The sequence below is a fragment of the Oxyura jamaicensis genome, chromosome 5, assembly GCF_011077185.1.
Source record: "Oxyura jamaicensis isolate SHBP4307 breed ruddy duck chromosome 5, BPBGC_Ojam_1.0, whole genome shotgun sequence".
Lineage (NCBI taxonomy): Eukaryota > Metazoa > Chordata > Aves > Anseriformes > Anatidae > Oxyura > Oxyura jamaicensis.
The window spans coordinates 42,581,358-42,608,099 of NC_048897.1; the positions used below are offsets into that span (position 1 = coordinate 42,581,358).

Here is a 26,742-nt window from a genome sequence, read left to right on the forward strand (position 1 = left end):
TTGTTATCCCTCTTCTACTTTTTTTCTTCGTTATTTAATCCTATTAAATCTTTAAGAGTTAACCAAAACCAAATTCTTCCTTTGCAGTTAAGAGGAATTGAATGTTTTTTGGGGGGGGTTAGGTGGAGACTCTGTTTATTTGTTTTTATTTATTTTCCTAGAATATATAGAACATGCTTTATCAAATGCAGGAGAGGTACCAAGAACAGGAGACACTTTTAATACCAATAAATCACTTTCAGCCAGTCCCTTGACCCAAAAGCTTCCGTGTGTTTAGTGTCCATGCTTCTGTGGCTGAGGCATTTAAAGCTTTCTAGTTCTCTCTTCCCTTCATGTACAAGTATTACTATTAAGTGCAAACAGTGACACTGTTCATCCAGGTAACAGTTCTGTGATCAAAATGGATATCCTTAATCTAAGCAGCAATGAGTAAGTTTTGGGTTGTTTGCCAGGTTTCTTGTAGTTAACCCAAATGAAATGCAGTTGTAACACATTCACCAACTTCAGTAAGATGTAACTTTGCCTCTGATTTAACTTTCTTATGCTTTGAGTTCTTTTGTTCTTTCTGGTCTGTTAGGACATAAGACTCCATCATTTCCAAATTGCTCATGTTTCCGTATGTCTTTGAACTGCCTGGGGGCTGCAATCTCATCAGTGGTGCCCCAAAGGTTAGGATAGCCAGAGCTTCAGGAAGGATGTTGGAAGTTCCTGGGCGAACTGAATGCTTTCTGGAAATCTTTAAATATACCACTGTTCAGTTGAAATTATCATTGAATTGCTGGCAAGTTTGTAGAACAATAAATCATGGCTTTATATTATTGGCATCAATAGTGTAAGTTTAAATACTTCTTTTTAAAAATAGATTATATTCTCTTCTTTTTAAAAATAGATTCTATTCTAACAATAGATTCTATTCTATTCTTCTTTTAAAAAATAGATTCTATTCTAAGTTCCAAAGAAGAAATCTAGTGTAACAAAACTAAACATACTAGAAGTAAAGACAGGAATGGGGATTTTTTTTCATATTTTTATATGTGTATATATATAATATTTGCAGATACATGCATACATATTTTATATGTGCAAAACAGTCTTTGCAGTTCTTATTTTGTATGATTTTGTCTAAATCAAATTTTTGTTTTAAATTATGAGATCTGGGGAACCTTTAACACTGGAGTTCTCTAATTCTGGGTATTGTAACCAGGGTACTCAGAAGGATTTTTTTCTACCTCCTGAAGCTAAATATATTGCTTGTACCTAACTCTGCCCCTGTTGGATATTCACAATGATTAAAGCTTGTTGACAAGTTTGCAAATCAGTTTTCATACCACTGACTAGTTTCTAACAGCACTGCTAACCACGTTAGCAATGTGCTACTTTTATGGTACCTAAAAATGCTTCTGATTGAATAAAATCTTCTGCAGAGTAAGGCCTATATTGATATCTAATGTATTGGTCCATTTTCTTGTAAGGAGAAGATTTTCCAACTCAATGATTTGATAAATGTATTTGAAACACTTTAATATTACGCTTTTTGTTGAAAAATGGTGTGGGACCTTAAGGTAGCTGTCTCAGCTAATTTAATTTGTCATATTTTGCTGCTTTCCATTCTCCTTATTTCTACAATACTGAGGGTGCTCCAGTAATAAACTATTCAAACACAAACTCTTAATCAGATATTATAATAAAGTTGTCTCTTTTTTATCAGCCACTAGTCCTATACATTTGATTTATAAGAGAATTGTCTTTTGAATTTCATCTGCTGCAAGAATAATGCTAGTGAAATTTGCTAAGTGCTTACTCAAATGACAGCACTGATATATACTTCTTACACCACGTCTAGATTAGGAAAATGGATGTCATCTAAAATATGTTCCCTAGCACACTGTAAACATTGCTGGAGTAAGTGTTCATCACATCTGAAAATGTGCTAGCTTTCTCTAGCTCTACAGAATTCTGCTGAAAAGCTCTTTTTTTTTGGGACCCTTGGCTTACACATTAAGCTGGTATACCCTTAAATGACAAAAATCATTCTGTATAACAATCCGAACATCTATTTGCATCCTACTTAATTGAAAATAAGTTTATTAACATTTACTAGTTATATACTAAGCTGGACATTGGCTGTTAGTTTTTCCTGGACCTTTTTCCTTAGCTCTTAGTTTTTGCACAGTTGGATAAGTTTAGACATGAATGCAAAAAATAGTGATCCATTCTGTTCTCCTTTCAAGCGGTTAACAAAACTTCTACTAAAACTATAATATTTATTTAATTATTTTTAAGATGACACTGAGACAAAAAATGAAACAAGCTAATTTTTCCTCTAGTTACCCATCTAATTTAAACAAGTCATATGTCCATTCAAGATTTTTTTTTTTCTTCACACAGTGGCTTGGAGAAGCTTAGGCACACCTACCAAATCTGAAACAGCAGCAAATATTTTTGCAAGTTTTCTTTGGGTCTGCTTTTACCATCTGACCCACCGACTTTGGAAGAACCTTTTAAATTACAGTTCTGAGCCTGCTTTGCAAACTAGGAAACAAATTTGCTATAGATGATGTATTGGACATCATTATTTAGCACATTTATTAGAAATTACAGTATTTAGATATAAGGTTGGAAAAGCACTATGGTTCAGAGAGCATCATTCTCTTGAATCTCTGCATAGTAGCAGACATGATAATTTCAAATTTCAGAGAGAAATTCTGTTCATTTTTTAAAAAAACATTATTTTTTCCTTTTTTACCCAAGTGAGAAATATTCCAAAAAAGGTCATGTTGCCTCAGCTTTGCAGGTCTGTGAAGCAACCTGAGCCTGCTTTGTAAGGGAGCAGCATACCTTCTAGTTGAAGCACAGTACTTCTTCATGCTTTCTATAGGTTAGTACTTCTACACTACTGCTACCCAAGGAGACCTCACTGCAGCTTTCCAGTACCTAAAGGGGGCCTCAAGGAAAGCTGGGGAGGGGCTCTTTGTCAGGAAGTGGAGTGACAGGACAAGGAGTAATGGCTTTAAACTAAAAGAGGGTAGGTTAAAATATGAGGAAAAAATTCTTTACTCGGAGGTGGGGCCCTGGCACAGGCTGCCCAGAGAAGCTGTGGATGCCCCATCCCTGGAGGTGTTCAAGGCCAGGCTGGATGGGGCTGTGGGCAGCCTGTTCTGGTGGGAGGTGTCCCTGCCCATGGCAGGGGGAACTGGATGACCCTTAAGGTCGCTTCCAACCCAAACCACTCTATGATTCTAGGATCATCCTTGCATAAGGCTGTTTCTTAAATACCATCATATTTAGTTTAATATATATTGGAAAAAATGTATGTTGGAAAAAAATTCTTGTCATTCACGAAGTGGAAGCCTTTGATAGAGGAGGTTGGTACTTATGGAAGAATGGCACAAAGTGGTTAAATTGGAGAAGGAAAAGTTTTGTTATTTCAACATGGATTATCTGCTGAAATTTTTTTGAATCAATACATTAAAAGCTTTAAATTTTATTATGCATGGTCCAGAAATTAATTTATTATTTAGTATTCCTGATTGACTCTGTTGTTTGACTTTATGCATACAAATTTAAAATGTGTACGACTTAATACCTGGTACTTGCTTCCAACCTCTAATTTATCACAATTGAATCATTGTTCATGGGTTCATCATGCAATTAATGACTGTCTATTTGAATAGATGTACCTTTCTCTTTCTAAAAATAAGGTGACTATGTTTTCTTTTCAGCAATCTAATTTGCTTGGCGGCTAGCACGTTATAGATAATCATAGAGTGGCAATGAAAGGGACATACTCAATTCCTAATTAATCAATATTCATATGCTAGATTAGTTCTCATATTATTTTTTTTTACTCTGCTTATGATGCTGTGTTCCCCCACCCCCCCAGGAAATAATGCCTAGTTTGTCAGTGAGACAAAAGCCTCTTTTCTGTGTCCCAGTTGATAGTAAAGCAGAACTCTGCACCTCTGCACATTCTTCTGTCCCTGTTATTTCTTTGTGTATCAAATGCTTACCCTCTCATGCTTTCTTTTGTGATATACCAAGAAAATTTTTATTATCTTCAGCCCAAAGTACTTTATTTTCAGGGACTATTTTCCTGAAAGATTTCAGTCAGAAAACAGGATCTGGAAACATACCATCTGTAATAAATCTCTTCTGTTATATTGTTTAGTTGCTTATGTGATTTGTGACTTATATGACTTTTGATCTTGAGTGTGAGGAGGTCTGGTTATATTACCTAAAATGCTGGTTGCAGCATTTTCACAATGTTCCTAAATGATACAGGAAAGCAAGCAACTTCCAGTGCATTTATTTCCAAATATGATGAAGAATGTGAAAGAGCAATTATAATAGAACATGCCTTAGAGAAAGTAAAAAGAAAATTGCTTTTTAAAAGAAATCACTACTATAATTTTGTCACTTGGCTGTTTGTACCTGCCATTTTGGCCCTATATATTAATCCTAGCAGATAAGCATGTAATCACCGTGCTCTCTGTAATAGAAAAGGAAAAGAAATGAAAGCAGTCCATGAAAAAGAAATGAAAACACAGTTATAAATAGCAAAGTAGAAAAGAGTAAGCTAATACTGAAATATGAACCAGCTTGATACATTAAAGCCAATTTTAATAAAATTAGAAAAAAGTGCAAATAAAGTGTTCATGATTCCTTAATGCCAGAAATGCATTGAAGAAAATCTTTGAAAATAACTAGGTAATTTCAAAGCTTTGACTCTTGGCTGTTTCTCTCAAATATTCTTTCAAATATTGGAGAATTCATTTGTTAATAACCGTAGATTTGAAGGAGATAATAGTTGTGTGCCTTTTTCCTCGTAGCAGTTGCATATATCACTGTTTTGGGGATTCTTGGCTAAAGGGGAAGGATTGTCTGGTTTCTGTATAGAATGTAAAACATTGCTTGAAAATGTGGCAATAAGCAGTTTTTCCAGAGTAGCAGGCTGAAAGGTGTACTTTCAACTCTTTAGCTCAGCAATTAAAATTGCGTCTGACATCACAACATAAAAAAGCAACTTCAGATTTGATGAGAATTTAATATTTTATCTAGGAACCAGGCTGACAGTAAGAACTGAGTTTTGATAATTGAGTATAAATCTGTCCTTCCAGACAGATGCGTGGTAACATCTAGTCCTATAATACTTAATACACATGTTTAAATGCCTATGAAGGAAGATGTATATCTCAGCCTGTGTATTTTAATGAGCTACTTCCCTCCACCCGAGTAATTTATTATGTACTGAATATGTGAGCCTTTATTCCATATAGATGTATGTTTATTTTATAAACTTTATTTGAAAGGTTCGTATTACTAGGTGTGCCCAGAAGTCAGCAAACTTTGGTATTTAAAATACAACTTTCTAAGTAATTCTAAGATGCTTAAAACTTCTTAAAAACAATTTCAGATTAAAGCTGTAGTTCTACAATAGTCTTTTTTAAAATTGTAGAGTTACACTTATATGACTGTTCTTGAATACAAATCCTTTTTCTGAGCTTGTATGTAGATGTCATTTAAAATGAGTTTGGGATCTTTTGGGAAAGAGTCTGTAATCATGTTCCTTTTTAGCAGAGAAGGAGGGCTTGTCTTCAACTTCATTCACTCAGAAGAGGAAGTTTTTAATAGCCCTTGTTCCTAGGGGACTCTCTTGTATTCTAACTTGTACTAGGCCCTGAAATAAAAATGACACTGAACTCCAGTATCTATATTGTAATCTAGTTCTATATTCCTTGCAGAATTGTCACACTCAACACTGGTTTATTGGTGTGTGGTTATTATTACTGTGGTAATTTAGAGAACGTGCTTCCAAGTTCAGGCTTCATATGCTGGATTCTCTCTGTTACCAGCTCTGTAACCAGCTCTGTTGGTTACGTTCATGTGGTCTTTCAGAACTTCATTCCAGGCTTATTGCTCCATCGTGTCAGAGCCAGTATATCAAAAAAGTCAAGAAAGAAAGTCTAGGAAAAAATGTACACACAGGTTATTCTTGAATCACTCGAGCATCTCTTAGATTATTGAAAGAAAAAACCTAAAATGCTCTTCATCCTGTTAGTCTGTTAATCTAGCATTTGAGTGTTTGGCAAAGAGAACTGGACTTGCATGCAAAAGACTCATCCCTTTGCAGTCTCCCTTCTTTTTTAATAATGGTGGCTGCCCATACAGAATATGCACCAGCTTCAGAGCAAGCATTCATCTGAAGCTTGTGGTGGGGTATGTGGTATACTCCCTCTAGCCACAATTTTTTCCTTTTTGTGATAAAGCAGTAGAAATACTATACCACAGGAATGGAGAAGTACTTAAGAGATGTGCTAAGAATGAAAATTTGATGGCTTCCTTGTGATGATCCTTGATGGAATTTGAAGCATCTTTCCTTTGTGATGAAATGCAGTAGATTCTCCATTTATGGAAACTATACGGTTAACATCTCTATCAGTTCTAGGCACAGAAGAGTTTTTGTCACTTGGGACAGACATATTCAGTTACAGTTGAGCACTCAGCTCCTGTGTTTTAGTAATCTCTTATTTGTACACAAAGTGCGTAGCTTGTTCTTTAATTGTCTTGTTTCAGTGCTACACACACTTTTGTTTCTTGATATTCAATGGCTCACCCTTTGAGGGAGGCCTTCCCATTGAGTCTTGAGGTTCAGAAAGGACCTCCTTGCTTTCTAAACTTCTTGGAGAGGAGCCTAGGTGCAGCTGGACCCAATCCTAGTCCCATATTTGGTCAATGGTTTATATATAAAGGATTATGTATACAGCCACTTATTACACTGGAAGAGGCTTCCTAGTGGGTTATTTGATGGCCCATGTCTGTCAGTGTTCAAGAGCCATTTGGACAATGCCCTCAACTTTTGCCTCAATGCTTTAACTTTTGGTTAGTCCCTTAGTGGTCAGGCAGTTGGACTTGATGATCTTTGTAGGTCTCTTCTGACTCAACTATTCTAATTCTAGAATCAACATTTGCCTGTTTCAGTGCTTTACCAATAATTTTTACTGAGGCGGTTTCATAAATTTGAAAAGATAGGTAATTTATTAAGGCAACAGATATTACAGACATTACATATGTTGACTCTTACTGCAAAGACTGAGCTTGAGTGAGTTGTTCAGCGCTTTAGTTATCCATATATTCCTGGGTAACATCTATCAGAGTTGGAGGTGAGTCTTAGCATAGAGGCATCCCTGCTTGGGAGAGAGGGAGGTCCAGGCCTGGTGACCTTTCTGATAATTGGAGTTATCATCCTCAAAAACAGAGGGTATACTTCAAAAAACAGATTTATACTTCTGGTGAGGTGGGTCTAAGTCATTTATTGTGTGCTGATCAGCTCTCAACAGGGCTTGTTGTGTTGTTTGGTCAAGAAGAAAAGAGGAGGAGGGGATGTTCCTTACAGAGACAGGTTGCTTTCCCAGCTTTACTTGAAATGTCAGGCTGTGAGGCTCCTGTCTCATCCCTGACATCACTTAATTGCTGTATTTGCTGGACCTGTTGTTCAGCTGCAGACCTCCAACATCTGTCTTGCTCTTTGACCAGATGAGCAAGATATGCATGTTAATCAACTCACATTCCTGCTCAAGGCCAGTTTCAGCAATTATCTGCCGATTTAGGTATTTTGACATCAATGAGCCTGGCAATATCCCACACCTTTATGTGACATTCTATGAGCATGGCTGTGTCCCTTATGTGACTGCTGGGGATCTAACTGTAAATATCAAATATCACTTCTCGCAAATAGCAAGTAGAGCTTCCCTTTTCCTGTGGAAGATGGATGTTGAAACTTAAAATACTGAAATTGTTCTGGGGATACGGTGCACACTGTCCTTGCAGCAGGGCACATGCTACGTTCATCAGACAAAAGACTTGAAGAGAAATCCTTGGAGGGAAATGTGGAGCTTTAGAGGGTGCACTTTTTCCATTTATGCAGCTTTTTAAAAATCAAGCTGGAACTAAGAAGTGCTGTTGATCTTGCTTTACTTCATCCTTGTAAAAATTGAGTTTTCATACTTAATCACTAAAACATGACAGAAAAACATCTGAAGCGTGTACCACCTGTTTTTCCTTTCATCTTGATTCATTCGCTTTCTCATATTAAAACCCCTCCAAGACACAATTAACCCTTTTTTAATACTGTGAAGCTTGAAATAATCATTAAAACTCATTAAAGGAGAAAAACTTGCTTTCAAAAGCAGCTTAATATTACATTTTCCTGATTTCTTTTCTTGTGCTTAGAGTAGAATACTTAGGATATGGCCATCATGCTTATAGACTTAACTGACTATTCATGTAATTAATGGTAATTGGTTGCTTTGCATTGCAGAATTATGCTTTGTGCTAGAAGATCCTTTGATGAATTAATTCTCTGTAATGTAATGTTGTCTTCTGAGTATGGACTATCATCTAATAATGATATTGTCAGCAGGTCCTTTTTGTCCAGTAAGAAGAAATTTTAATTCAAAATAAAAATACATTACCAGAAATCTTGATTATTTTACCTTTCCTGCTTATATTCTCCTGTACTGTGAATTGTGCTGTTGCCACAAAGTACACACCTACTTACTTTTTTTTCCCTCATTTAGTGAATTATTTTTGTTTTTATCATCTTCTAAACCGCAGACATGCAGTCAATTGTATTTTAATACTGACTTCAGTTCTCAGTGTATGCATATGTAAAGGTTGAATTTGTAAATTGCCTGGTCTGTTCCCAGCATTATATGAACAATCTTAAAATTTATTTATTTAGAATAGGTAAAATTCTGAATAGCCTTCTAATCTCGTAAGCAGTGTTATTTAAAATTTGCTAGTTTTTGAAGGATGAAAATGACTGATCACCAAGACAAGAACAGCGAACTCAGATGGTGACTTCTAAGCAATAAATTGCCTTGGGTTTTACTTTCTGACAGATATGGCAATAAACTTGTCATGAAGCACTATAAAAGCATTGATTTATTTGTACTACTAATGTTGGAAGTAATATAATGGAAGATTGGCCAGTATGGTTGTAACATTTGTTATGTATTTTATTAAACAATTCAAATAACAGGTATTATAGGGTATCACACAATTATAAGATATTTTATGAAATAGAATAGAACCTTTTACTGAAATAGAATATTCTTAGGTAAAATAGTGTGGTTATTTAGCTTATTTCTGACAAAGGTGAGTATACTGAATCTTTATTTGGGTCATTTTTTGCTAAACTTCATTTTTTTTCTTAAAACTATGACATAAAGAGCATTAAAATTAATGCTAGTATCTGTTTTCTAGAATATCCTAGTTGGAAACAATTGCCTTTCTTCATGTTTTAAAAATATGATCTGAACTATTTATATGCTGCAAATATTAGTTGTTACATACTTATGTAGATAACTAGTAGAACTGTATTTTCAGAAGTGCTGAGCATTGACCTATTTCAGTTCAAAAGAAACTGAAAAATGAGAGTACTCAGACCAGTCCTTTACATGTAGCTATATGATGATATTCTTATCTAACTCCTCAGTGAAGTTAAGGTAAAATTCTACTTAAAATTACAATCTGCAAGATTGAGAGATATGATAATAGCCTATCTATAGGCAGATGGGAAAGCTGTAATCAGCTGGGATTCCTTTTTGTTGATAGAAAGGAAGTACTGATAGAGGTAAATATTTTGGAAGAAAAAGTGATTTAAAGAGAAAGGATATTTGATGCATCCCTGCACAGAAGCATGGCAGAAATAAGAATGGAAAAGCTTAACATGAATTGCCATTGAGAGGAAAGTAGTTATTTCAAGAAATAATACAAGTCATGAAAATGTATTACTGATTTGTGCCTTGTTAATAAAATGCCCTAATTCTAATCAACCATGCAATTATTTCAGATATTTACAGCTTAGCAGATATACATTCAGAATGCAAAGCTTTCTCAGCTAGACAATGATTAGCTCTAACTACTTATCAGTACATTGAAAAAATTATTCTCGTTCTTTATGATTAAAGTTGTCCTTATCCTTCTTTTTAAGATATGGGATGCTGTAGACACAGGCTGTTGTCTGAAAACATTTTCCTGTCACTCCTGTGCTGTCCGAGCTGCTCAGTGGTCATCTTGTGGACGAAAGATCCTCAGTGGGGGTTTTGATTCCATGCTGCATTTAACAGATGTGGAGACAGGTAAAGGCCACACTCTGGTACAATTCAGCCCTATTTGTTACCTTTGTTGAATACCATTAACTTTGGATCTCATTAACATTATTTTTCTTTTGAAACTACAGGTACAATCTATAGATCAAAGTTAGAATTCTTGTAACATCCTCACTAAAAATTACTCAGCAATTAAGGGTAGTTTGAGATACTTAAGAAGACTGAAATATCTTTAACCTAATGATTACATGCAATTTCTGTTGTCAGATACTGCACAAATGAACAGAATGAAACTTGCGTATTTTTTATGCTCTGTTATTCATTAAAGTGTTTGCAGAACCTCTTTGGGTTGACTTCAGTAACTTTTATACATATGGCTAACTTATAGAATTATAGAGTAAAGAAACTTAAATTATGATTTGCGTTCAACATTCCCATTCACAGTTCAAGGTCAACAACACCACTCGTAGTGTTGGTAACAGCACCACTCACAGTGCAAGGACTGTGTTCACAGAATCATAGAATGTGTTGGGTTGCAAGGACCTTAAAAATTACCTAATTCCATCCTCCACCCTGCCATGGGCAGGGACACCTCCCACCAGACCAGGCTGCCCAAAGCCCCATCCGGCCTGGCCTTGAACACCTCCAGGGATGGGGCATCCACAGCTTCTCCGGGCAGCCTGTGCCAGGGCCTCACCACCCTCTGAGTGAAAAATATCCAACAGTTAATCTAAATCTCCCCTGTTTTAGTTTAAAAACATTACCCCCTTTTCCTATTGTTATCTGCCTAAGTAAAAAGTTGCTCTCCACCTTTTCTATAAGTCCCCTTTATGTATTGAAAGGCTGCAATGAGGTTTTCCTAGCCTTCTCGTCTCCTGGCTGAACGTCCCAACCTCTCTCAGCCTGTCTTCAAAGGAGAGGTGCTCCAGCCTTCTGATGGCCCATCTCTGGACCCACTATAACAGGTCCACATCTTTCTAATGCTGGAGGCCGCAGACCTGGACACAGGACTCCAAGCGGGGCCTCACAAGGGCAGAGTAGAGGGGCACAATGCCCTCCCTCCACCTGCTGGCCACCCCTCTGTTGATGCAGCCCAGGACACAGTTGTCCTTCTGGGTTGCCTGCACACACTGCTTGGTCATGTCAAGCCTTTCATCCCCCAGAACCCCCAAGTGCTTCTCTGCAGGACTGCTCTTGATGGGTTCTCCCAGTCTGTGCTCATGTCTGGGAGTGCCAGCACCCAGGTGCACCACTTTGCACTTGGACTTGTTGAACCTCATTCAGTTCACAAAGGCCCACTTCTCAAGCTTGTCCAGGTGTTCTCAGTCCCTGAGACTGAACTTGCATTGTTTTGATGCAGTTGTGAATTTCATTTAGGATTTGATTGTTTTGACCTCAATGAGTCGCATCCTGGATGTTCTATCTCTCCACCTGTCCTTCACAAGGCAAAACAATTCTATCAGCATTACTTCTCTTCTCCTTTATCTATGCTATCAGCATTCAGCCAGTGGAGTTCTTTGGGGCCGTTCATAACAGAACACCTCTCTGTGTCTATAAATACAGGATTAGGCCTCAAATGATTCAGCAGAAAGTGAAGAAATGATTTTTTTTCCTACTTACTTTTTTAAATAGTTAATTCCTGCAAACTTGATGTATATATATGTAATGTATATATATATATAATATATATATACACACACACACGAAGACTTCAAAAGAAATCCTTAAGTAACTGTAAGAAGTTTTTGTCTAGGAGGATTATCTCTTACATAATATTAAGTAAGTTGTATGCAAATATCCGGAGAGCAGAAATCCTATTCAGATAGACTGGGAAAGTGGCCAAGGAAATTTGTGCATATTGTTCACATCAATACAGGATTCTCAGCCATGCTCTAGGAATTTATTTTTCTCAAGATTTGTCATACCAGAAGTAATTAAATTCAATAATGGCTGGAAGGGAAATGTTGTAATTTGAGAATGTAAAACATGTGACACAGTTATGGAATATTTATGTTTTCAGAATATTTAGGCTTTGTAACAGTGAGAAGAACTTTATATATCTTGTGTAGTAGTGTTACATGAGGTTAATACACCCAGCCATTAATTTTATTAGACTTTTTATCTTTTTTATTTTCAGTCTTCATTGTAGCAATCTTCTTATTTCTAGTCTCATATATAACTGAAACTTACTAACCTAAGTGGAGTTAATTCTTGACTCAAGTGGTTATAAATTCTTAACAGAGTGGCTACTGAGGGGATTTATAGTGATAGAATACATTTTATGTGTCTGAGCCATTTGAAAAGAGTGCTGGCGGAATGTCTTGCTTTATAAAACTAGAACAAGTTCCAGAAGTAATAGCAATGATATATTTTAATTTTGAAAGTTTCTGAGACTTAACTGTCCAGTAATGGAATAGCAGCCTTTGTTTGTAGTGCTTCATTTGAAAAAAGGTATTTCTAGTATTTGAGGCAGTGACAGCAATAACAATTTTTATTTACCAAGTTTCAAAACAGAGAAGCTTGTAAATGGCTCTTTCCTTACTGACCTCTGAGCTATGTAGTATTTCTAACTGCTTAAGTAAACTGTATGTGCAAAGGCAAAAAGAATTCTTGGAATCCTTGAAAATACGAGGTATTCATTATTGACTTATTTTAAGGACACGAGTGTCCTTTTAGCTCCTGTGAACTGCATTTGTATTTTTGATTCTTAGATCTGACTTTCAGTGATATTCACCTGATTTGGAAAAGTATGATAAGAGCAATAAGAATTTTATTGTGATTTCATTCACATCCAGGCCATTTTATTTTGTGTTGTAAAGTTACTCTCTCTTTTTTTTTTTTCTTCATAATTTCAGTCAATTCTTTCCAGAGAAACAGAGCAAGCAGTTTGCCTCTGGAATTCAAATCAATTTTATATAAAAAGACTCATTTCCATTTGAAAAACACTAAGGCAGCTATAAGATTTTGATTTACATTAGTTCACTGAATCATTCATTCCTCCTCACTCTTCATCAGTGCTGAGATGATTTCTTCTTTGATTAACTTCAGATAGATGTTAGAACTGTTCCTGCACAGAAGACTTTTACATGCTTTTTTGGACTTTGGTCTTAATTACTTTCCATTGCTAGACTGAACTAACTAGCAATGTGTTTAAGTGTAGTAAATGCATGCTGGTGGGATTGTATAAATAATTCTGTCTTTAAGGCTCTGTGCTCATCTCTCATGTACATTGTTTTGGTTCAACAGTTTTCTAGTCATTTGCTGAGGTTTAATCTTTCTCATCTTAGTTTTCAGTATATTTTTTTCTATATTACATCTGTGTTACAAAAATTGCTATGTCTTCATCATCCAAAGAAACCTAACAGTCTGAAGAAAATGATTTTTAAAAGGTTAGGAACAGTTGCAAATACAGCTAGGTATGCTATTATTATGCGTAGAGAAGACAGTGCCAGAATCTTCCCAGAGATGCACAATGAAAGGATGGGAGACAAAGAACAAACGTAGGAACACAGAAAACTTAGGCTCAACTCAAGGGTCATCAAGCACTAAAACGGGCTCTGCAGAGAGGCCATGAAGTCTCTGTACTTGGAGGTACTCAGAACTGCAGTGGACATTGTTCCTAAGTAACCTGCTCAACTAGACCTGCTTTGAGTAAGGGATTATACTAGATGATCCCTGGAGGTCCAGCCTGCATAATTCAGTGATGCTATAATGAAGGATAGGGAAAGAAGAGAATTCAAATGATGAGATACAAGGAGTTAACTTGCCCTGGTTTAGTGAATATGAAATTAGATGTTGTTGTCAAGTCTTCTAAACTCTGTTTATATAGATCATCATTTATTATCATAAATGATTTTCCATTATCCTAACATCAGGTTGTCAAGGTAAGATTTTTCCATTCATATGGTTTTCTTGGAAAATGTTATACCTATTCTACAGAGTGTATGCATAAAATATTTAAGGAATTCACCTGTTATTCATGTGAGTAGTTCTGTGGCTACAGTTAGCATAAGGCAAGTTCAGAGCTGCAATATGGAGTTCTGTAAATATTAATAGATCCAAAAATGTGATTTTCCTGTAAGGATTAATAATTGATATCTTTTTATCATCCTATTTCATATATATATTTTTCATTTTAAAATTAAAACCTTTTGAAATGTTTCAATATAATACGAATGATACTAATACAGCAGTCTGTGAGCCACTGAGACTCCCTGGCTTTGTTCATCTTGCACTACACTCACATTCATTTTCTACTAGTGACAGTTCAGATAGTTTGTTGTTCATAGAGTAACAAGTAGTGCTGTATTCAGAGAGCACTGAGCATTTTGTTCCAAGAAAATTTGCTTTAAAAACAATTCTAGATCAAGTCCATTTGATATTTACCATCTGTTACATCCAGATGTAACTGAGAATCTCTACCAACTTTAGAAGGGGAAATATATTTTTAAAATTTATTTATAACTGTTTTATTCTTGGAATATATTTTATTCATCAGTGGATTTTTCATTAGTCACAAATGAATTGGTACAACAACATAGGCAGAACATTGGCTGGATTAATATTATTTGCATATTATAGATACTTTTCATTCTTTAATATTATGACAGAGGGAATGTTCCAACAAATGTTGGCACTTTTCCTAAGTTGCCAAATGCTACAGTTGTATTTTAGTTCATAGACTGAGCTTGGTTTCAAATATAACATCCTCAAAACTATAATGGGGAATTTAAATTATTTTGAAAGATTTCACATTGCCATAGGCAGGAAATGAAGATGTTGACTTGGAAAGGAGTTTCATGTATATATATATATATATACATGAAACTCCTTTCCAAGTCAACATCTCTCTCTCTCTCTCTCTCTCTCTCTGGTGTGGCGACTTAAATATTTTTTTTTCTTTCATTTGTTTTATTTTAAATTATTTTGAGAGTTTGTTAATGGCACACATTTTGTGTCTCCAAGAGGATGGCCTACATTTGCTTTTCTATTTTATTTTCTATTTTAATTTATTAGCCCTATAGATATAACATGATTATTGTTAATGTAATTCTGTTTGTTCAAATAGAAATTTTAGTGCTCATACATAAACATCACCTTAGGAGAGCTGTGACTTTCTCCTCCTATTCCTAACTTGCTCTCCCAGTACTATGTAGATAGTGCATGAATATTCATTAATGCATATATTTTATATGACACCTCAGAAAAAAAAGACCAGTGGATTGATCATTTCATTTCGTTTCGTTTCATTTCATTTCATTTCATTCTTTTGAATGCACATGGTTATCTTTGTGAGGTCAAAAGAGCCCCCCACCCCCCAAATCTAGCAGTTATATGTTGAACATAGTTTAATGGTTACCCTCCAGCTAGGAGTTAACAGAATTTTATTTTTTATATTCACTAGTATAAAGTCCTTGTAATAAAAAGAGACAAAGATTACTTTTGAAATGTTTTCAAGAGTCAAAGGTAAAAGGATTTAATATTTTAAGCATCTGAAATATGTAGTGGAAAAAATTAATAAATGCATGTAGTTGGTATAACTTAGATTCCTGGAGATAAAACCAAACAATTTGTAAGCACGTCAAGATAAAAGAGACAAGTAACAACCAACATCAATTTGTTAAGAACAAATAACACCTGATCAATCTAATTTTCTTCTCACTGTTGTATATGAGAGAAGGATTGTGACTGAGGGTGATTTTTTTTATTGTTTCATGTCTTTTTGTAAATGCAGTAGGGAAATCCAATCTACTCTGCAAGATTACTCTTATGTCCTTGTAAGTTTTAGGCTTCACTTTTCTTTACTGATTAGTATAAGTAAGTGAACGTTTTGGATTATACATGTAGGGGTGTGAACCTTAGGACCACTAAACACAGTTACAGAAGCATCCAGTGCTCATTAACTGTGCTGATGTTCTGTGAAAAATTCACAATGTTAAATAGCCTTTAAAATATTTGATTTCATAGTTGAGCAGTTTCACAGTAGGTTGCAGCATGAAGTGAGCAGAAACATATGTTCAAGATCTCTTTAAAGACTTTTTTCATACTGTGTATGTTACTGGTGAGCCTTTAATGAGTGAAGAATTGAATTAAAGCACTTTAAGAATATAAAACACATAGCAAAGATGTAGTAGGTATTGTTATTGAAATTGTGAAAATTAAAGATTGGGAGAAACATTTGCTCTCTTCTTTGTAATAACAACCTCTCACAGAGGAAAATGATCCATGACATGTTTTTTCCCTCAATTAGCCAAATCAATTTTCAGAAAATATAATTTTCTACAGCCTGTGTGTTGGTTGAGTCTTTGTTATGCTACCTGTAGGAACTAAAATGCAATAAACACATACACAATGCAGATATATACAAGCTTGCTGATTTACACCCATTGTTTTCGCTTATGGATATGGGAGTTTTCTACTACAAGGACATCTTTTGCAATATATAAAATAAGGCTCCAAAACATTGAATATGTATTTAATGTTAACAAACTTACAACAATATGCATAATTGCAACTACAGATTACTAGAAATGTGTAGCAGGATCTCCAGAAACCGTTAAAGGTGAACTTCCGAAGTTGTGGGGCTGGTTTCCATCACAACACAGTTACACGTATAGCTCATAGTAGTAAAACACACTACAGGAAATTTGTACAGAAAAAGGACTAAGAGTTGAATTCACAGTTTTCAACTATTGAATTGTGTGAGTTATATTCTGCCACATCGTCTTCCAAAGTGATGTGTTCCTTCTCTTGGAGGGATGTTTTTCCTGTTGTTGAGGTTCTGAAAAATTTCTGGGAGCAGAAATTTCATTACCGTAGAGACTGTGCCTCAGCAGTTCAGCCCTGGTGATCTAAGAACTTAAAGGAAAGAGTTTGAGGAATGTAGTCACATAAATGTTAGGAAAGTTTGTGTTGCAGGATTCAGGCATATTTGTGTGACAAGCAGTCCTGTGTATTGGGCATAAATCTCAGTTTCAACAATAGGAGAATTTCCTTTCTGTACTGTTGTGTTTTTCCCCTTTTGAGTATGCTCTCACTTGCTCCCATGCTTTTCTCTTCTACATTCCAGTCTTTTTCTCATTTTCTGTGACATGGCAGTAGAATGAAATTCACGTATGCACCTAATAGTGCCAGACTTTTCAGAATGGTGTTCACTGAGCTTCCAGAAAAAGAGATTTGATTAAATTTCACTTTGAGGGGAGAAAGAATGAGACTGAGAGGTGTAATTTAGATGATTAATTAGAGAGCCTGAGCTTTTAAAGTTAATATATCACAATTCATCCTCAGACCAGTGGAAAAGGTAGCGTGGTTGATATCTGCATCAAACATTAAGGTACAATCACAAAATCAGAAATGGAGGGAGCTTAAAGAGTGTTGAGGAGAATAAGATGCTCATGTTGTTTGCATGAATTCTGTTTGTACAATTACACTGTAATGTGGAATTCATACAATTGCACTGTAATGATCTCAGGACTATTAGTGATTGTCATTGAGAGCTTTTGGGTAAATAACCAAATGATGACAAGATGACAAGAAAAGGGCAAACACAGTAAGCGCATCTATCTTTTAAATGGGGGAAAATGAAGTAGGGAATCAGAGAATTTAAGTTTCTGCAGAAAATGTTGGGCAAATGACCAAATTACTTGGAAGTAGCTGGGGATGAGATTGAAAGATGGACTAATTAATAACAAATCATGTCAAATCAATCTTATTTCTTTCTATGGAAAGGCAACCGATCTTGTAGTCAGTAGATGAAATGCATCTTATATTTAGTGGCAGATTCTTTTTGGTTGTGTCTTACTTGACTTTCTCATGCCTTAGGCTAGAGAAAATGCTAGAGCGTTGGTAAAGAGCAAAATAGTGAGCGAAGTGTATCCATTATAGATAGAAAATGCAGTTTTCATAAGTCTTGTGGAGGTAAAAACAGATCTTAGTAAAGTCAGGTAAGCAATTAATGTTCCTCAGAATGTGAAGTGGTGAGTTCTACTGGACCTCTTATGTCTATATCTAGCACCGTTTGGACAATGCACTTTCTGGAGAGTTGTGACTGTTTGTTCTGATGCTGTATGTTCTAGTTGACAAGATTACAGGTAGGCTGTTGCTTTTCCAATTCCTGGCTGCAGTACCATAAAAACATATTAGTTATACTCCCAGAGAGTTTATTAAACTAGGTACTTGTAAGAGCCAAATTCTTTCGAAGCAAAGTGCTATTAGATCGACCAGGGAGCCTCTGTGCGCATATTCAGTGTTTTCTCAAGAGTTCTAGATGACAGAGTAAGATGCATGCACATGTGGCTTTTCTGTAGCTTTCAAATGATGCACGGATGAGAGCAATATCTTGTTGCTCCTATTACTGATGATTTTAATATCTTCTTCATTCCCTGTGGAGTCTATGTTTTTTCTGCCATAGCTGTTAGGATGCTGAAAGCTCCCATGACGAAAGATGGTCACTGTTGCACGACTTGTATGAAGAGTCTCTGCTTCCCTTGTGACTTTTTTTCCTTTTGGGGAAGGAACTTTAGGGACTGAATTAAGTCTTCCCCTCAGTTGTGACAAAGAGGCCCTTTAGATATTGCATGGGTGATCAGTGGATAATCCATTAAAAAAAAGAAAAAAGAACCTAAAAAACCCTATGTTCATGTAGAACAAGTTGCCTCTCCCCCCTTACATTCCCAGCAATCTGTTTTTGCCTGCCAATGCTAGCTCAAAGTGTACGTGCATAAAGTACAATCTTTCTCTGCTTTCCTTTACAATGAATAAATAAATAATTTGACAAGTCTATTCTCTTGACTATGTAAGCTTATTTCAGCAGAAGGGGAAAATGGAACTGATGTTGAAACCAAATAAATTGGCTCCAAATCATGAAGTAAGCAGGAAAAATACTATATGAATGCTTATCAGTATTATCCACCTAACAGGAAGTATTTATACCTGTCACTATTTTTTTAAAAAAAAGTATTTCCAATAGCTTAAGACAACTCTCATTTGCTGAAAATCTAGATTAATTAATATTTTAAGAATTTTCTGTTATAGTATGTGTGTGTTGTTTTTTATTTTTTATTTCTGTAGCACTTCTTCATTGTGGCTTGGGCAATAATTTTATTTAATGTAGATCTTTACATGTAATATGTAGAATATAAAAGACATTGAAATTATGAAATTAAATTAATTTATTTATCTTGGTTCATGCTGCTATTTCAAAGTAATATTTCAGTGAACATATGTTAATGTCATGAATTTGTTAGCACAAAAGCAGTAGAGTGTGGAAAAGTCTTATAAATTAACATAGCTGAATTCTGTTGCCTTTGAAAATGTCTAAAATGCAATTGATACTAACTGCATGATCCTGTGAGCACAAAAAGATTAGTGTGCACAATTAAATGTTGGGAACAGAGTATCCATGGGAACAGCTACTGCCTTCATGTGATGGTATACAAGTTATTTCCTTCTTTCAAGATGAAACTTCACTCCTCCCTTCACAGAAATATAAGTAAACCACCCAAAAGCTGTAGTATACTTTGGGATGTGGGATTTCTATACAGACAGTAGTCTTTTCTTCTAGTTGTTATTTTCATCCCACTGATAAAAGACTATGGCTTCTCTTAGGAAAACATTCATATCTTAGATTTGAAGATTGAGCCCTGCCTGTCAACTGAACTGGGACCTTGGTGGTGCTCCTCTCCTTCGTGTGCAAAACCACTCGTTGTCTCCTCTCAATAGGAAGCAATTGGTGGTGAAGAAGCCCATGAGCAGGACTGATTTAATGTGGGTGGAAATTAGTGAGTTCCATCTTGTGTTTTCAGGAAACCAGAGTAGTCCCAGGCACTTGAAACGTGTTAATACAAACATACTCACTTTTGACTAGCTAGGTATTTTTTAAACTTGGTTGAAATTAATAATGATTTTCATTTTCTGATCAATTTTTAATCTTCAATTCTCACTTTATTTTAGGGAAGCAGATATTTAGCAGCAAAAGTGAATTTAGGATCAGCGCACTGAAGTTCCACCCTACAGATTCAAATATTTTCATTTGTGGAGGGTTCAGCCCGGAAGTTAAAGCTTGGGATATAAGGACTTGTAAGGTAACGGATTTTTTTTCTCTTGTAAGATGTTTTCTAGGTTGAATGTGCTATGTATTACCAAGCTGCTAGATGGTCTTTCAGTGAAATGTTATTCGTAAGCATTTTGCATTTGTCATAGATTGTATTGCCATATGTTGATATGAACCTTTGTAATGTTTTTGAAGCACAAAGAGGAACATTGTACATACAACAAACATGATTTTTTTTTGGCTTTATAAATATGGGTAATGTATAGTTGAATTAATAAGCCAATAGCGTGCTTCTTTTTTTTTTTTTTAATATTTATTTTTTTTAAAAAGGCAGTTGTGTAACTAGGAAGCTCTATAGCTGTTACACATAAGTCAGGGTGTGTGCACCTGTATCTGTTGCATAGAAACCTGAAGTAATTTTCCATGCATGAAAGGCCACAGAGAGGCAAATATGGTCTTTGCCTTTACTTTATCCTGAACCACGCAGAAAAGCATGCTCCCGTCTGTCCTTCAGAGTTCAGGTAAGACCAGAACTGTATTGTTCACCAAAAATGGAAGCCTAAGCCAGGCAGACATCCACGTGCACAGAACAGCTCAAAGAGCAGCAGTGACTGTAAAGTGAGTAGTTCTTTGTTTTCCTTTGATTTTCTATGTGGGTAGAGCCTGCTTGTCATAGTTAGCCATCTGTTTGCTCTTGAGGATGGCAGAAGGGATCTGAAGAAGATCTTAACTGAACACTGTCTCTCACCTTGATGCACTAAACAGCATAATAGGTGAGGGATGCAGGTCGATATTTCAGGTATGAGAGCTCTAATGTGAGCTGTTACGGGAGTTGCTCTATTAAGGAAATACAGTGTTCTTGTACAACCAGCAGCTTGGTTGCTGTGCTGCAATTGTTACTTTGGATTTATCTCTGATGTTTGAGAAACAATTCAGGCTTTGTGGTGTGACTTTTTATTAATAATTCTGTAGGTTCTATACCTCAGGCTTCCGTTACATGAATAAGTTATTAAAAGAACATTAGTATGTACATATCCAGAGTGCCAAGTCTGAGGCTACTCTGAAAAAAAATTTAATGAGAGTTTCAGAGTTACACCATCAGTGGGAAAACCTATGTAAAAAGTGTGACGGAATTTATTCCATGCATACTTGTATGACGAGCCGTTTTCCCTGATAAAGGATATGAAGAAATACTTGAAGGGCAGTGCCATGACAAAAGATAATTATAGTTTTATTTTGCAAAATAGTAAATGCATATTATAAAGAATAGCTATGTAACTTTTGAAAAGTTAAGAGACTTTCCATAGTAATTCTTCTCTCCTTCTTCCTGTCTTTCACTGGTATACAGTATTCTGGTATTGCCACTAAAGTGATTTTGGTGTGCTGTGTTTATCATAGGCAATTTATGGAACATTGGAGTATGTATCACACAAATGGAAAATAATGCCAGTTCAAAGGGTGTTGATTTCAAATGGTCAGAGGTCACCCTGTAAATTTCATGTAGGAAAAAAATATTATTTATTTTCCTGTCAGGGTGCTGGAAAAGAGAGACTAGAGGAAGTCTTGTCTATGGAACAGCAGTGTTATTGGTTTCATAATGTGCACATGAAATATGTGCAATTTTTGTACATACATTTTGTACAAATGTACAATTTTTCTTTCCTAAGACTCTTACAACAGTAGATTTTAATTGTGGGGAGGAGTTGCAGTCTGTAATTGAAACCTTAGCTGTCCTTTTTAACACGGAGAAGCCATTGAATGTCATGTTAGGATGAATTTTCTTTAAAAAGTATTTCAACCAAATGGATATAATCTTTTTAAAGCTTAAAGATCGCTGACTATATTGTTGAATTTGAGATATTTTATCCTAGTCAAGCAGATATGGGTGACAAAGTATTCCTTACGAAATTTGCTAACTTGGTGCAACAAACTTTCCGGTAAATGACATTGTAGTTATACACAAAGTCAAATGACAGTGTGGCTGTCTACAAAGCTAGAGACATTCTTTACTTCACCACCTGTTGTTTCTTTATGATGGATTTTACATCTTTGACTGTCTGAAAATCCTGCAAAGATATTTTTCTCTAGATTTGAAATCAGCTGTGATTGATGAGCATGTTCCTGCCAAAAATGGCAATATTTCCAGCTTGCATGTGTCTAAGGTGCCCAGTCTCTACAGATGGAAAATGGTAACTGCTTGTTTCTACAGTACAAACAGTACAAATGGCCAACATGGTATGTTGCAAAAATGTGCCTGTCTGGAAGGTAGCTCTCTAGTGGAGACAGCTATGGAGGAATATGGTGAGAAATCTTTCACAGATGGTAGGGGACAGTCTCAAATAACGATAGTGGAGAAGGCACTTCAGTTTCAAGGAAATAAATAGAAGAATCTTTTACAATGGATATTGACAGCTCAAGGGTTACGCTTAAATAATACTTTTTACAGCAATTCTGATGCCAGAGATTGTGATGAAAAGACTTGAGCCTGTGCTGAAAGACTATGCTAAATTGGCATTGGCTCAAGTAGAAGTAAAGGGCTAAGTAGCAGATGTAAATGCTTGTGCTGAATAAGTTGGTTCTGAGTCATCTCTTGAGTCTTGAGTCTATTGTCAATATCTCTGCCAATTCTTGGTATTCTGGTTTTGTCTTTGAATGGTGTAGTGTTGTTGCCAAGACAAATAGCTTGAAAAATTATTTTCTTCTTGGGTCCTTTTTCCTCTTTGTGAAAGTTCAGAGTGTCAATACTTTCTCATGGTACCTTGCAAAGTATCAAGCAGTATTTTATTCCAAGCAATGAAGACACTAATTGTGTTAATCACTTAAATAAAGCTGCTCCTTCCTGTTAGGATTTAAATTCCAGTGCTTCAGCTCAGCCACAGCCCAGACTGTGCATTTATGTCTGTCAATCCTGCTTGTAGTTCAGGTTTGTGTAAATGTAAGCTCACAAAGCAGTTCTTCGTGAACAGGAGCAGGTACGGGACAGTGTGTACTTCTTAACCCATGAAGAGGCTGCAAAGCAGCATGTCTACCAAGCTGTAGTTGCTGTATGTTGCCAACCAGCTTATCTTGCTGTCCCCTAGAAGACGCCGCCAGCAGATATATGCATCTCCTTGCTACAAGACTGCAGGTTGCTGATTGACAAGGGGCAGTTTGATTGCCTGGGAGTTTTCTCAGTGAAACTGTTCCTGGAAAGCAACAGGAGAGGGGAAATGCAATCATGTCCCTTACTGAAGAACAGCATTGCTAGAACAGAGAGAAGGCAAGCGGAGAAGTGTATGACATGGTTTACATGAGAGATTATTGCAGTAAGAAGCAGACAGTTGAGATGGAGAGATGGAGATTACAGTGGAAGACGAAGAGATAGGGGCTGATGTGCAATTTGTGAGGTATTGACTTATTGAAGGCAAAGAAGGCAAACCCATACTGATAAATTGTAGACTTCAATATAATTTGTATTTTTTGTAATTCTGAAAACAAACAAACAAACAACAAGAAAAAAACAACCAGTAGCCTGGTTTGAAATAATGTTCTGATATATTTTAATTCTGGTAACTACAGTGTAAACTACATCTGGCAAAACTGTGGAGGAAAACTGCATTTTTCAGTACTTTACCACTGTCTAGTTATGAGAAATGAAATATGGCTGGAATCACCTTTGTGTGGCTTGTGGGGGATGTGGAGGATGTCATATAAGCTGCATGTATATCTGCGTTCAGAGCCAGGAGTGAACATCTTGGGTGACAGCATCTATAATTCATTTCCAGAGGACAAACAGACACTTAAAGCCATTTATGTTCATATAGACTAGTAGAAGTAAAACATTAATACTTAACATTTTATTAATTTGACTATATGTTCACTCTCAAACAGCCCCCAGGTTTGCTGCTGATTAGGGAGTCTTTATGCTCTACTGCACAACTGTTTTTTTTTTTTTTTTTTTTTTTCCACCTCCTTACTTACTGATTTGGGTATGGGTAGGATGCCTGTTTGAAATGGGTACAATGAGATAAGATATTTGTCTTTCCATGGGCCACCCCCTTTCCACATTTTAATGCTGTTATGCTGTTGCCCAAGTAGAGGGTGTAGTCCTGGTTGTTGCAGTACAAATTTTTCTTTTTGACTGAGAGCATTGCTGTTGTCATATAACTGGTTGCATGCTGTGAAGTCTTTCGATCTGATTTTATAATGTGATTTCTCAGAAATCTGTGGCCATGCTACTATGTACAACAAAATTAAGACTAGTAGAATAATGCATTTTTTTCTCACAGAATCACAGAATTTCTAGGTTGGAAGAGACCTCAAGATCATCAAGTCCAACCTCTGACCTAACACTAACAGTCCCCACTAAACCATATCCCTAAGCTCTACATCTAAACGTCTTTTAAAGACCTCCAGGGATGGTGACTCCACCACTTCCCTGGGCAGCCCGTTCCAATGTCTAACAACCCTTTCGGTAAAGAGGTTCTTCCTAACATCCAACCTAAAACTCCCCTGGCGCAACTTAAGCCCATTCCCCCTCGTCCTGTCACCAGGCACGTGGGAGAACAGACCAACCCCCACCTCGCTACAGCCTCCCTTGAGGTACCCGTAGAGAGCGATAAGGTCACCCCTGAGCCTCCTTTTCTCCAGGCTGAACAAGCCCAGCTCCCTCAGCCACTCCTCGTAAGACTTGTTCTCCAGGCCCCTCACCAGCTTCATAGCCCTTCTCTGGACTTGCTCGAGCACCTCCATGTCCTTCTTGTAGTGAGGGGCCAAAACTGAATGGCTAACTCAATGGCTCTGTACATTTCAATGGCTAACTGTACATTTGTATGGCTAACTGTACATAACTTCTCAATGGCTAACTGTACATTTATGTTTATAGTGCTTAAGCTCCTGCTTTAGAACCTGCTGTAAAGAACTGCTGAACTCAGGAATGCAAACCTTATTTGCGTCTGTAACTGCAGGACGCTGCAGTGCTCAGAGTAAGCTTCTGTAAGCTGGTGTTAATGAAGAGATAAAAGTAACATCCCACCATGCTACAAGGAAATATTTTACTTTCCAAGAGGACAAACAAGTGAATGAATGTTTATTCCCATAGGTAAAACAGGAAAGCTTTAAGCTTGCTAAAACAACGCAAAACAAAAACACCCATCCTGTTTCTTTTGTACAGAGCCTGTACTTGTTGTTCCTTGGAAGTTTTAAAAAGCTGTTACCTGCTTTGTTCACTAGGAAACAATTATATTCTTGCAGAACATCATTAGTCAGAAAACTAACCAATTAAGCAGTGTATTAGGAGTATTAATTTTAATAAATAATAGCAGTGTTTAATCACCTTAGAAAGTGGATGCTGTGGGTTTAACTTGGTAACAGATATTGATGTATTTTTTGACATGTCACTTTCAAAACATTGAAGTTCTGTGTGCACTAAAGCAGCAGTGTAGCCTGCTCTCATGCTATGAAATATTTCCAAAGGAGGGAGGGAGCTTCTGTTGCCCTTTGTTTTCCCCATTTAAGGTATCTGTAGCTCAGCAGAGGGTGTAGACTGTTAGGCATTGAGTTTTGTATTGGCTCTAAAAATGTGTTTTGATTTGAAGAACTTTGATTTGAAGAACTGGGTTTGTATGCTTACTGAGTGAATGTCAAAGATCTGAACTGAGTAGAGAAAAGGGGAAAAACATCAAACTCTGTTTTTGTTGGTTTTGGCTTCCTCTTGCAGAATGGTGAGTATTGGATATGCATCATTACTACAAAATAATGTAGTTATATTTCAAACTCTCAGCTGCAGAACAGTATGTTGGTTAGGCATGAATCATCACTCATCAGTATCTCATATATGTTTCTTTTTGTGGAATTTCAATAGATTCTTCAGGTATTCCTGTTTCTATTGTTACCTTTATTGACAAACTGCAAACAGCTTGCTTTCATTCTTTTCCATCTTACACACTTAAGGTCATGTTCAAGATTGGATAAAGTGTACTGCCCAGTATGTTGAAGTTTATCCTGTTCTAATGAGTGCATTTTGCTCTTAGCTAAAATAGATGTCTGAGGTGTCTTTCCACTTAGTTTCTGTTTTGATGCAAAAATCCTTAATATCTTTCACATTCTTTCACCCTAATTTGTTAAAAGATTTTCTTTGGTATTCTTACTGTTAAAAGTTTCCAGTAGCTTTTGTCCTATTTTGCATCTTTTTTTTTCCCAAGTGTTTAACCTTTAGCTTGGAACAACAGTGTGGGTGAAGTCAATTCTCTTTGTTCCCATCATCATACTCCTGACAGCAATAGCCTTTTTAGGCCTTGCAGCATATTTTGTCAATACAATAAGCATCCTAAACTCATTGCATGTTGAAAACTCAATTTCAGCATTCGTTGGTAATTCAGTTCCAGAGGCCATCCTTTAGAATGCACTCCTGTCTTTTGACAGGCTGTCTTCTTGCAGCCTATGTGTAGCAAAACAATAATATTTCAGGAAAAGGGGGAATTTTTGTTGGAAATTCAAATAAAAGTATAAAGCAGCATAGAGACGGACTAAAAAACTATTGTCCAATTACACACACACACATGTGTATATATATGCAGTGATTCAGATGAGCTCTCCTAT

General features: G+C 36.2%; 1 protein-coding gene across 2 annotated transcripts in view; it reads left to right on the forward strand.

Annotated features, from left to right (window-relative positions):
• WDR25 (WD repeat domain 25) overlaps positions 1 to 26,742 on the forward strand; it is a 64,591-nt gene that overhangs the window by 27,240 nt on the left and 10,609 nt on the right. For both annotated transcript variants that reach the window (XM_035327953.1, XM_035327954.1), the window contains exons 3-4: positions 9,995 to 10,142; positions 20,064 to 20,194. In XM_035327953.1, the coding sequence (XP_035183844.1) occupies positions 9,995 to 10,142; positions 20,064 to 20,194 (279 nt within the window). The remainder of the gene's footprint in view (positions 1 to 9,994; positions 10,143 to 20,063; positions 20,195 to 26,742) is intronic.